Source organism: Megascapheus bottae, chromosome 34 (assembly GCF_031878675.1).
Source record: "Megascapheus bottae isolate mThoBot1 chromosome 34, mThoBot2.hap1, whole genome shotgun sequence".
In the NCBI taxonomy this organism is placed as follows: domain Eukaryota; kingdom Metazoa; phylum Chordata; class Mammalia; order Rodentia; family Geomyidae; genus Megascapheus; species Megascapheus bottae.
In genome coordinates this window covers 7,591,958-7,603,811 of record NC_143542.1, presented here as the reverse complement: position 1 = coordinate 7,603,811, position 11,854 = coordinate 7,591,958, and the positions used below count along the sequence as shown (strand labels likewise).

The following is an 11,854-nucleotide window of genomic DNA, read 5'->3' as shown; positions in this document are numbered from 1 at the left end:
CCTTTTTCTTGAAGTAAATGAGGAGTGACATTTTGCTCCAAATGGCATATCATGTTTGGCATTTTATAAAGACGAAGCATTAGGATTCAGTGGAATCAAGGGAATTAAGAAGTATCAACTGTATGCTGTGGTAATATCACTCAGGAAGCAGAAGCAGGAGAATCATGAGTGCCAGGCCAAGCTGGACCATAAGAAGACCCTAGCAGGGCAGGGTGGCTCACGCCTGTCATCCTAGCTACTCAGGAGGCTGAGATCTGAGGATCGCAGTTCAAGCCATCCTGGGCACTAAAGACCACTCATACTGCCAATTAATTACTATAAAACCAGAAGTGGAGTTGAGGCTCAAGGGGTAGTAGTAGCCTTGTGCTGAAGAGCTCAGGGACAGCACCCAGACCCAGGGTTCAAGCCCCATGACCAACAACAAAAAAGACCCTTTCTTAAGATACCAAGGACTGGGGTGCGGCTCAGTGTTAGAGCTCTTGCCAGGCATGCACAGGGCTATGGGTTCAATCCCAAGCTTCAGGAGGGGGCAGAGACCAGCTGACCGGTGTAAGGGACTCCTAAAGCCAGGAAGTGGGGACAGGCTTGCCCTCTCTGTGGCTGCAGGAAGAGCTTGGTGATGTTACATCCCACATGGATACCCAGTGAGGCCTGAGGTCAGGACATAAGCACAGGCCAACAGCGTGCCTGTTGTAATCACTACCTTCCTTGCAACAACCATCTTTACATGACTGTGGAAGTCACCATGATGGTTGAGTGACAATTTTGTAAGTACCACCCTTGAACACAGAAATTGGCATGTATAATTAATTGTGTGTACAAACAATGTAGGTACACCAGCTGCCCTTAGCTAAACTTTGTGACCTTGGTGTCAAGAACAATAGACAAAAGTATTTCAAGCACTGTGAAGTAAAACAGACAGCTTTCTGACTCAGCTGTCTGGTTGCTGGTCGACAGTGGCTCAGCCTGTAATCCTAGCTATGCAGGAGGCTGAGATCTAGGATCATGGTTCAAAGCCAGCCTGGGCAGGAAAGTCCATATAACACTTATCTCCAATTAACCACCAGAAAACTGGAAGTGGTGCTGTGGCTCAAAGTGGTAGAGTGCTAGCCTCAAGCTGAAGAGTTCAGGGACAGCATGCAGGTCCTGAGTTCAAGCCCTACAGCCAACAGAAAGAAAAAAAAAATAAAGCTGGCTGATAAGGGGCTGGGAAAGACTCCTCCTGTTCTTCTACAGGGGTTTGAACTCAGAGTTTTATACTTGGCTTGCTTGTTCAACTTTCACTCTACCACTTGATCCATGCCTTTCAGTCTGGCTTTGTACTGGAGATGTCATTATTTTGTTGTCCTTGAGCTCTTTGCTTAAGACTCCTGCTCTGCACTTTGGACCACAGCTCCACTTCTGGTTTTCTGGTGGTCAGTTGATAAGAATTTCATGAGGGGAGGTCTGGGAGTGTGACTTAATGGTAGAGTGCTTGCCTGGCATGCAGGAAGCCCTGGGTTCAATTCCTCAGTACCACATAAACAGAAAAGGCCAGCCTGGCCTAGCCTGCAATCCTAGCTACTCAGGAGGCTGAGATCTGAGGATGGAGGTTCACAACTAGCTGGGGCACAAAAGAACCTGAGACTCTTATCTCCAATTAATCACTAGAATACAGGAAGTGGGGCTTGGCTTAAGGGTAGGGTAGTAGTCTTGAGCTGGAATGCTCAGGGACAGCACCAGGCTGTGTTCAAGCCCCATGACCCACCAAAAAAGAAAAAAAGAAAAAGAAAAGGCAGAAATGACGTTGTGACTCAAATGGTAGTACCCAGGCCCTGAAATGAAGTCCCAGGACTGGCAAAATAAAAAACAAATGAAATGTATAGGATATGTGTTTTATAATATATATAAACTTTATTTTCTAAGCGAATCCTAGGGCTTGAACTCAGGCTTGCTTGGGCACTGTTTTTGTTTTTGTTCTCAAGGTGAGTGTTCTGCAACTTGAGCCACAGCTTCTCTTCTTATTTTTGAGTGTTAATTGGAGATAAGTCTCACGGCGACTTTTCTGCCAAGCTGGCATTAAATCATGATTCTCAGATCTCAGCCTCCAGCATAGCTATGATTGCAAGTGGGAGCCTCCCATGCCAGGCTTGGCCCCCGCTCTTTCTGCAGCACACATTCTAGCCATGATATGCTGCCATACCACAACTGAAAGCTTCAATAAACCCTTCCACTTTATCTCAGGCATCAGTGATGGAAAGCTGAAATAGTCAAGCTCTGTCTTCAAGTGGTAGAGCACTAACCTTGAGCAAAAGAAGCTCAGGGACAGTGTCTAGATACCAAGTTCAAGCTCTGGGACTGGCAAAAATTAAAAAAAAAAAAATTCACAGGAACTTTACAGCCCGGGCTGGATTTAACCTACAATCCTCAGATCTCAGCCTCCTGTGTAGCCAGTTGAGATAAGAGTCTTATGCTGGTCCAGAATAGAGGTTTTCAGATCTCAGCCTCCTGAGCAGCTTAGGGTTAGATGTGAGACACCAGGACTCAGAAATATCCTCGATTTTATTGTTTTGGTGCCAGTCCTGGGGCTTGAGCTGTGCAGCTCGCTGCTGTCCCTGATCTTCTTTGCTCAAGGCTGGCATTCCATCCCTTGAGGTAGGCTCCACTTTTGGCTTTTAGGTGCTCGCTTGGAGCTAAAAGTCTCACCGACTGTCTTGCTTGGGCTGGTTTTGAGCTCCTGGGTAGCTGGTAATCTGTGTGAGCCCTCTGTTAAAACTTGCACAGTCTCTTCCTTTGTATGAAGCCTTGGACGTAGCCAGGCATCATGATACAAACCTGTCATCTCAAGCAGTCATGAGGATTTTGAGTTCCAGGCCCGCCCAGGCCACGTAGTGAGCAGCAACACGCCGGGGCGGCCTGCATTTCTGGGGAGTGTCGGGCATCTCAGCAGCTGTCCCGCACCCCGAACTGGACGCGCCTGGTCCTAACAAAATGGCTCATTCTGGTGACTGCTGGACCCGGGTGGATGGGTGTGTGACCTCGCTAGAAAAACAAGTAACGCGGCCTGCAGCGTGGCCTGGTGGTAGGCGCTCAGCGCTGCGCTGCGCTCCTGTGCCGCGAACACGGACAGCAGAGGGCTGAGGCTCCGGGGTGGAGATCCGGCCTGGAGAAAGCCCTGAGCGCAAGCCCCGGACGCAGGAGGACAGGACGAAAACCTCGGATTTATTCTGTATATTCCACGGCGAAACCACGTTTGCCTTGGTCAGGCGCTGCCTGCCCCGAGACCGGAGGGCCGCGGAGTCTCCCGGGCGTCACGGCTTCCTCTGCATGGCCATGGGCTGCTTTCTGCGTGCTCCCGTCCGTCGCTCCTGGCTTTCTCCCCCGCCGCCGCCCCCGCCGCCGCCGCCGCCCCCGCCCCGCGCGCCCCCCTCCCGCAGGCCGCGAGGACCGAGCGCGCGCTCGCTGGCCGGACGGCCAATCAGAGCGGGGCAGGCCAGCAGGCCGCCTCTCATTGGCTGCCGGGCGCAGGCGGAGCGCGCGGCTGCGGCGACTGGACGAGCCTCCTGCCAATCAGCGTAGCGGAGGAGCGCCGGACCAGTAGCGGGAGGCGGCGGGCGGGCCCGCGGCCCGCAGCGGCGCGGGGGTCCCCCAGGAGCCGCCGCCGCCCCGCCGCCGCCCCGCGCGCGCCCCGGCTCCCGGCGCCCCCCGCCCCGCCCCGCCGCGTCATGCCCCGCGCCGCTCGGCCCTAGAGCCCGAGGCCGCGACTCTTCGCCCGCCCGGAGCCGCGCCCACCGCCCAGAGCCAGAGGGATGGTGGTGGTCACGGGGCGGGAGCCAGACAGCCGTGCGCCCGACGGTGCCATGTCCAGCTCCGACGCCGAGGACGACTTCCCGGAGCCGGCCACCCCGACGGCCACGCAGGCGGGGCCCGCGCTGCCCCTGCTGCCCCAGGAGGTACCGGCCGGCCGGGTGGGGCGGGAGCAGCTGCGGGAGCCGGCGGGCGGGCCAGCCGGCCTGTGCGCTCCGCCCCGCGGGACCCCGGCGCCGCGGCCTCCCACCCTGGTCCTCCCCGCGCTGCCCTCCCGTGTGGTCCTGGGAGAGGAGCCCAGGGCCCGAGTGGACAGGACGGCTCGAGCGAACCAGAGCAGGCCGCGGCCGCCGGCCCGCGCTCGGCGGGTCCGCGAGGGCCCACGTCCACCCGGGACCCTGACCCGAGCCTCAGGAGGGTGGGGGTGGGAGGAGGAGGAGGAGGACGAGGGCCCACGTCCACCCGGGACCCTGACCCGAGCCTCAGGAGGGTGGGAGGAGGAGGAGGAGGAGGAGGAGGAGGAGGACGAGGGCCCACGTCCACCCGGGACCCTGACCCGAGCCTCAGGAGGGTGGGAGGAGGAGGAGGAGGAGGAGGAGGACGAGGGCCCACGTCCACCCGGGACCCTGACCCGAGCCTCAGGAGGGTGGGAGGAGGAGGAGGAGGAGGAGGGTCCACGTCCACCCCAGACCCTGACCCGAGCCTCAGGAGGGTGGGAGGAGGAGGAAGACGAGGGCCCACGTCCACCCGGGACCCTGACCTGAGCCTCAGGAGAGTGGGAGGAGGAGGAGGAGGAGGACGACGACGAGGGCCCACGTCCACCCGGGACCCTGACCCGAGCCTCAGGAGGGTGCGAGGAGGAGGAGGGCCCACGTCCACCCGGGACTCAGAGCTCCCATGGGCGTATGCTGAGGTGTGCAATGGCTTCCCCCGTGTCCATGTGACCCTCAAGAGGGAAAGAGGCACCTGGCATCTCCGAGGTCCGGGTGTCACCCCACGACCCCTACCCCAGAACCAGAGCCAGACGCTTCCCAGGGGCCCGGAGGCCATGGCCAGGCGGCAGCCGGTGCTGCGTGGAGAGGGACAGAGCCCCCGATGGCAGGGCGAGTCTCCAGCCCGGATGGGGCTGCGGGGGAAGGTTGTGAATATAAGCAGAATTCTGGACTCGCCCGCTGCCCCTGGAGACCCAGTGGGCTGGGTTTGTTTGTTTGTTTGTTTGCCAGTCCTGGGCTTGAGCTCAGGGCCTGAGCACTGTCCTTGGACTTTCTCAAGACTAGAGCTCTACCACTTGAGCCTCAGCACCACTTCTGGCTTTTTTTTTTTTTTCTAAGAATGTGGTACAAGGAATCGAACCCCGGTCTTCGTGCATGCGAGGCAAGCACTCTACCATTAGGCCAAACTACCGGCCCCTGGGCTGGTTTTTATGCTGTTACTGGGGACTGATATGGTTGGAGGGAAAGAACCCAGAGCCTGGCTTCTGTGCCCGCTGCCCTGGGGCCAGTCTCATGGCCGCATCATAAGCTCGCAGACTTGGCAGTTTCTAGGTTTCTTCCCGGCAGGCACGTGGTGGCACCAGCATCCTTGGGAAAGGTTAATAAGAGGCTCAAAGTGTGGCAGTTCTGGAGCCCTTGGCAGTGATAAGTGTCCTATGTCCTGTGGTAGAAGCAGAAGGTGTCTCCATATTCCCCTGGGCAAAAGCTGTGTGCTCCCCTCCTTCCTTCCTTCTGTACCCCGGCGAGGGCTGAGTTCTGGTTAGTCATTCTGTAAGAGGGCCTGGGCTACATTCTGGTTACTATACAAAGGTGTGGAAGCTGGGGGAGGAGCTGTAGATTAAATACAAGACGTAGAGCCAGAGAGATGTGGTGACCTTGAACAGAATGCAGGTGGTTAAAGTTTTAGTTGACTTGAAGGAAGTTTGTAGGAAAGTTACAGCCAGCCACATTCCTTTCCATTATAGTCTACAGAAACCACAAGCAATGGAAGGCATTAAAAGGAAGAAGGAGCTAAGGAAAAGCTAGCCTGAGCTTTTTTTTTTTTTTCTTTTTTGCCACTCGTTGGGCTTTCTCAAGGCTAGAGCTCTACCACTGGAGCCACTACCTCCGGCTTTTTCTGTTTGTGGTATTGAGGAATGGAACCCAGTTCTCTGTGCGTGCTAGGCAAGCACTCTATCACTGGGCCAAACGCCTGGTCCAGCCTGAGCTCTTAAGGCAGTGCCTTGAGCTTCCAATCTTTCTTTTTGCTGGTACCGGGCCTTGAACTCAGAGCTCTTGACTGGAGCTGTACCACTTGGGCCACTCCTGCAATTCCAGCTTTTTGCTGGTTCGCTGGGGTCCGTTTCTTATAGACCTGACTGTGTGTCTGGCTCTGAGCCTCATTTCTCTGATCTCAGTTCTCGGTCGCTCCTGAGCCACCAGCCCCTGGCTTCCAGGGAAGCCTCTGAACCTTACCTGAGCTGGAGATGAATCACTCAGGCGAAGCAGGAGAGAAATGGTGTGAATGCGGAGAATTCAGATTATGGAGAGGAAGCGCCCCCTGGCGCTGAGCGGCCGGCGGCCGCGGGCGGGCGGGCGGGCGGAGCCTCTGCCGGCCCTGGTCAGCGGCCCTGGTCACCGCGGTTGACAGAGGCCGTAGTGGCCGGCGGGGGTGGGGTGGAGGAGCGGGCCGAGGCCGTGCGCCCCGGCTCAGAGGAGGGCCTGGGAGGGGTCCACGCAGTGCGCAGTGACCCTGAGGCCGGGGGCGTGGCGGGAGGGGGGGAGGGGGGAGAGGGGCGCCGGGGCCGGGGATGGCGGGGAGGGAGGGGGCGCCGGGGCCGGGGATGGCGGGGAGGGGCGGGAGGGACCGGCGGGCGCCTGGCCGGGCGTTGGGCAGGAGCCGCCGCCGTGGGTTCCCCGCAGTTCCCCGAGGTCGTCCCCCTGAACGTGGGCGGCGCCCACTTCACCACGCGCCTGTCCACGCTGCGGCGCTACGAGGACACCATGCTGGCCGCCATGTTCAGCGGGCGGCACTGCATCCCCACGGACGCCGAGGGCCGCTACTTCATCGACCGCGACGGCACGCACTTCGGGTACGCGGGGCGGGGCGGGGGGCACGCGGGGCGGGAGGCCGGGCGGGCCTGGGACCCACGGCCCCTCCCTCCCCCCCCCAGAGACGTGCTGAACTTCCTGCGCTCCGGGGACCTCCCGCCGCGGGAGCGCGTGCGCGCCGTGCACCGCGAGGCGCAGTTCTACGCCGTGGGGCCGCTGCTGGCGCGGCTGGAGGACATGCAGCCGCTCCAGGGCGAGAAGGTGCGCCAGGCCTTCCTGGGGCTCATGCCCTACTACAAAGGTGAGTGCTCCCTCCCCCTCCCTCCTCCACCCCCTCGCTGCCCCTCCCCGGCCTCTCCTTCCCCTCCCCAGCCTCTCCCTCCCCCACCCCTCCCTCCTCCACCCCCTCGCTGCCCCTCCCCTCCCTCTCCTTCCCCTCCCTCCCTCCCTCCCTCCCTCACCCCCACCTGCCCGCTGCGCCCCCCCCAGAGCACCTGGAGCGCATCGTGGAGATCGCGCGGCTGCGCGCGGTGCAGCGCAAGGCCCGCTTCGCCAAGCTCAAGGTGTGCGTCTTCAAGGAGGAGCTGCCGGCCACGCCGTACGAGTGCCCGCCGCCCGGGCCGCCGCGCTTCGAGCCGCGCCTGGAGCACCACTGCGAGGTGGACGTGTCCTTCGGGCCCTGGGAGGCGGTGGCCGACGTGTACGACCTGCTGCACTGCCTGGTCACCGACCTGTCCGCGCAGGGCCTGGCCGTGCACCACCAGTGCATCGGCGTCTGCGACAAGCACCTGGTCAACCACTACTACTGCAAGCGCCCCATCTACGAGTTCAAGATCACCTGGTGGTGACGGGGCGGCCCCGCGGGTCACTGCTGAAGAGGAGCCTCTCTCCCCGCCACTTTCTGGAGACGTAGCGGTGGTCGGGAGCCCAGTACCAGTCTGGCCTTAGAAAACCACCATGTTTACAGCCCAGCCCAGGGCCTTGGCGCCTCCTCCCCCAGCCACCCCACCTCCTCCCCAAGACCCGGCACCAGGCACCCGGGGCTCCAGAGAGGAAGGGCTGGGTGGGGGCCCCAGGCTGCACAGGGGAGGAGGGGACAGCGCCAACCATCTGCTCCTGCTGACTGCAGCCACAAGCCCTCATGCCCAGTGTGGCACCCTAGCCGTGCCAGCCGTCCCTGGGTGTTTCCAAAGAGAGATTTTCTACGTGTAAAACCATTGACGTTTGTCTAAGGGACAGTTAGGCCGGGAGTTGAGGGGGGGGGGCAAGGACAGCACCTCCAGAGGAGGAGGAGAAGGACACCGCTGCCCTCGGGGGCTGGAGGGAGGTGGCCCTGCTTCGCTCTTGTGTGAGCATGGGTGGGGACAGATCCCAGTAGCAAGGACTGTCCTCTGTGTTCCCAGATTGCCTCTGGAGCTCGTGACTCTGCTTGGCACAAACACCGTGACCTTTTTATAATGGTGCTGGGGGTTGAACCAGGCCTACTGCCTGCAGACAAGTGTCATGCCACTGAACCATTCTCCAGCCCTTATGCTTTTGTTGTCCTTGAGGTACATAATCTCACTGACTTCACTCAGACTCGCCTTGAACGCTCCATCCTCCTGTGTAGCTGTGATTTCAGGGGTATGCCACCACCCCAGCCCCATCCTGTGACTCTTGGCTTGCTCTAACAGAACAGTGCTTCACGCAGCTTGCTCTGCTTACAGCAGGAGGCTAAATGATTCTGTAATCTCGCCTGGACCTTCTCACCAAGCTTGTCCCAGAGCCTTTCAGCACCTGGCCAGCCAGAGTTCACCCAGGGAAGATGGGGATGCGGGCTTGCTCCCCTGGGCCCTGGCGTCCTGTTGGGACTGTTCCTCTGTTCCTGTGCTTCTGCCTGTCACTGAGGGGCCCTCCTGGCAGGCAGCTCCTGAGGAGAGGAGGCCCTGGGTCACCAGCGCAGTAAGAGGGGTGGCTGGGCAGCCGGCTTGGGGAGCTCTATCATTCCTCACCTTTCTCCTTGCCGCTTTTCATGTTTTCTCCGCTCTTCCTTTTTCATTCCCTCCATTCTTTCTTTTTCCCTTCATGTTTTACTCAAGGGTGAAGGGTGGATCGGACCTTGCACTGAATTCTCTCCTACAAAGTCTGTAAGTTTCTAAGGCAGGACAGAGTTTCTATAATCCCCATCACCTAAGAAGAGGGGGGACACAGGAGGATTGTGGTGTGGGGCTAGTCCAGGCAACAAGCCAGGTGTAGTGGTTCACTCCTGGAATCCTAGCCACACGGGAGGCAACAGGTAGAAGGCTCATGGTTACAGCAGACCTGCCATGGCAAACAATGCAAGACCTTGAGGGTGTGGCTCAGTAGGTAGAGTGCCTCTCTGGCAAGCGAGCGGCCCAGAGTTCAATGCTCTCTACTACCCTAAAAAGTACATGTGTAAATAAATACATACATACGTAAGGAAGTTCGCGAGATTTTTTTTTCTAAACAGCTTGTAACCCAGCCACTTCTTTTCTTCTTCATGGCAATGGGACTTCATGTGGTGGTGGAGTGGAATGCAGTCTTGTATCCTGGAGTGGAGTGGGGCCCAGTGGTAAAAAGGCCCCAGGCTCTCTCCTCTGAATTACATGCAGGGGATGCCCTCGCGCTCGCACACACATGTACACGAACACACACACAGTCTCTCTTGATCAGTCTCAACATTTCCGCTGTCTTAAAACTTGCCCCAGGGCTGGAAATGTGGCTAAGCGGTGAGCTGCTCCACTCGAGGAGCCTTGAGCTCAGTTCCTCAGAAAATGCAGCAAGTGGTGTGGGGACTCAAGTAGTAGAGAGCCAGCCTTGAACAAAACACTCTCAAGGACAGTGTCTAGGCATGGAGGTCAAACCCAACGAAGAAACAAACAAAAAGACTTGCACGAGCCATAGAAGAGCTCACATCTTGTTTGTCCATACACTGGCAAAAGCAAGAGGGAGGTCCACAATGTTACTAGACAGGGTGAGGATGAACGATCAACACGACCAGAAATGTGGAGGACCCAAGAGCAGAGTGGTCACCTGTGTAGAGTGGTGTCTGTGTAGAGTGGTCATCTGTGTAGAGTGGTGTCTGTGTATAAAGTGGTCATCTGTGTAGAGTGGTGTCTGTATAAAGTGGTCATCTGTGTGTAGAGTGGTCATCTGTGTACAGTGGTGTCTGTGTAGAGTGGTCATCTGTGTAGAGTGGTGTCTGTGTATAAAGTGGTCACCTGTGTAGAGTGGTGTCTGTGTATAAAGTGGTCATCTGTGTAGAGTGGTCATCTGTGTATAAAGTGGTCATCTGTGTAGAGTGGTCATCTGTGTAGAGTGGTCTTCTGTAGAGTGGTCATCTGTGTAGAGTGGTGTCTGTGTAGAGTGGTCATCTGTGTAGAGTGGTCATCTGTATACAGTGGTCATCTATGTAGAGTGGTGTCTGTGTAGAGTGGTCATCTGTGTAGAGTGGTCACCTGTGTAGAGTGGTGTCTGTGTAGAGTGGTCACCTGTGTAGAGTGGTCATCTGTGTATAAAGTGGTCATCTGTGTAGAGTGGTCATCTGTGTATAAAGTGGTCATCTGTGTAGAGTGGTCATCATTGTGTAAAGTGGTCATCTGTGTAGAGTGGTGTCTGTGTAGAGTGGTCACCTGTGTAGAGTGGTGTCTGTGTATAAAGTGGTCATCTGTGTAGAGTGGTGTCTGTGTATAAAGTGGTCATCTGTGTAGAGTGGTCATCTGTGTAGAGTGGTGTCTGTGTGTAAAGTGGTCATCTGTGTAGAGTGGTGTCTGTGTATAAAGTGGTCACCTGTGTAGAGTGGTGTCTGTGTATAAAGTGGTCATCTGTGTGTAAAGTGGTCATCTGTGTAGAGTGGTCTTCTGTAGAGTGGTCATCTGTGTAGAGTGGTGTCTGTGTAGAGTGGTCATCTGTGTAGAGTGGTCACCTGTGTAGAGTGGTGTCTGTGTAGAGTGGTCACCTGTGTAGAGTGGTCATCTGTGTATAAAGTGGTCATCTGTGTAGAGTGGTGTCTGTGTATAAAGTGGTCATCTGTGTAGAGTGGTGTCTGTGTGTAAAGTGGTCATCTGTGTAGAGTGGTGTCTGTGTGTAAAGTGGTCATCTGTGTAGAGTGGTGTCTGTGTATAAAGTGGTCATCTGTGTAGAGTGGTGTCTGTGTGTAAAGTGGTCATCTGTGTAGAGTGGTGTCTGTGTATAAAGTGGTCATCTGTGTAGAGTGGTGTCTGTGTGTAAAGTGGTCATCTGTGTAGAGTGGTGTCTGTGTGTAAAGTGGTCATCTATGTAGAGTGGTCATCTGTGTATAAAGTGGTCATCTGTGTAGAGTGGTCATCTGTGTAGAGTGGTGTCTGTGTAGAGTGGTTACCTGTGTAGAGTGGTCATCTGTGTATAAAGTGGTCATCTGTGTAGAGTGGTCATCTGTGTAGAGTGGTGTCTGTGTATAAAGTGGTCATCTGTGTAGAGTGGTGTCTGTGTATAAAGTGGTCATCTGTGTAGAGTGGTGTCTGTGTATAAAGTGGTCACCTGTGTACAGTGGTCATCTGTGTGTAAAGTGTCTGTAGAGTGGTTATCTGTGTACAGTGGTCATCTGTGTAGAGTGGTGTCTGTGTAGAGTGGTCATCTGTGTAGAGTGGTCACCTGTGTAGAGTGGTCATCTGTGTAGAGTGGTCACCTGTGTACAGTGGTCATCTGTGTATAACGTGGTCCCCTGTGTAGAGTGGTCACCTGTGTACAGTGGTCATCTGTGTATAACGTGGTCCCCTGTGTAGAGTGGTCACCTGTGTACAGTGGTCATCTGTGTATAACGTGGTCCCCTGTGTATAACCTGGTCACCTGTGTACAGTGGTCATCTGTGTATAACGTGGTCCCCTGTGTATAACCTGGTCTCCTGTGTAGAGTGGTCACCTGTGTACAGTGGTCATCTGTGTATAACGTGGTCCCCTGTGTAGAGTGGTCCCCTGTGTAGAGTGGTCACCTGTGTACAGTGGTCATCTGTGTATAACGTGGTCCCCTGTGTAGAGTGGTCCCCTGTGTAGAGTGGTCCCCTGTGT

The 11,854-nt window shown here is 56.6% G+C and overlaps 1 protein-coding gene across 1 annotated transcript; it reads left to right on the top strand.

Annotated features, from left to right (window-relative positions):
* Window positions 1–3,635: 3,635 nt before the first annotated feature.
* Kctd7 (potassium channel tetramerization domain containing 7) lies at window positions 3,636–9,248 on the top strand. Its single transcript, XM_090324334.1, has 4 exons — window positions 3,636–3,932; window positions 6,681–6,850; window positions 6,932–7,110; window positions 7,299–9,248. Exons 1-4 carry the CDS (start codon window positions 3,789–3,791, stop codon window positions 7,655–7,657), a joined length of 852 nt encoding a protein of 283 aa, XP_090180460.1. The 5' UTR covers window positions 3,636–3,788; the 3' UTR covers window positions 7,658–9,248.
* Window positions 9,249–11,854: the final 2,606 nt, after the last annotated feature.

Coding starts and splice junctions, on each gene's coding strand:
- Kctd7 (XM_090324334.1), top strand. CDS start 3,789: ATGGTGGTGGTCACGGGGCGGGAGCCAGACAGCCGTGCGCCCGACGGT. Junction 3,933..6,680: donor TGCCCCTGCTGCCCCAGGAG/GTACCGGCCGGC, acceptor GGTTCCCCGCAG/TTCCCCGAGGTCGTCCCCCT. Junction 6,851..6,931: donor CGCGACGGCACGCACTTCGG/GTACGCGGGGCG, acceptor TCCCCCCCCCAG/AGACGTGCTGAACTTCCTGC.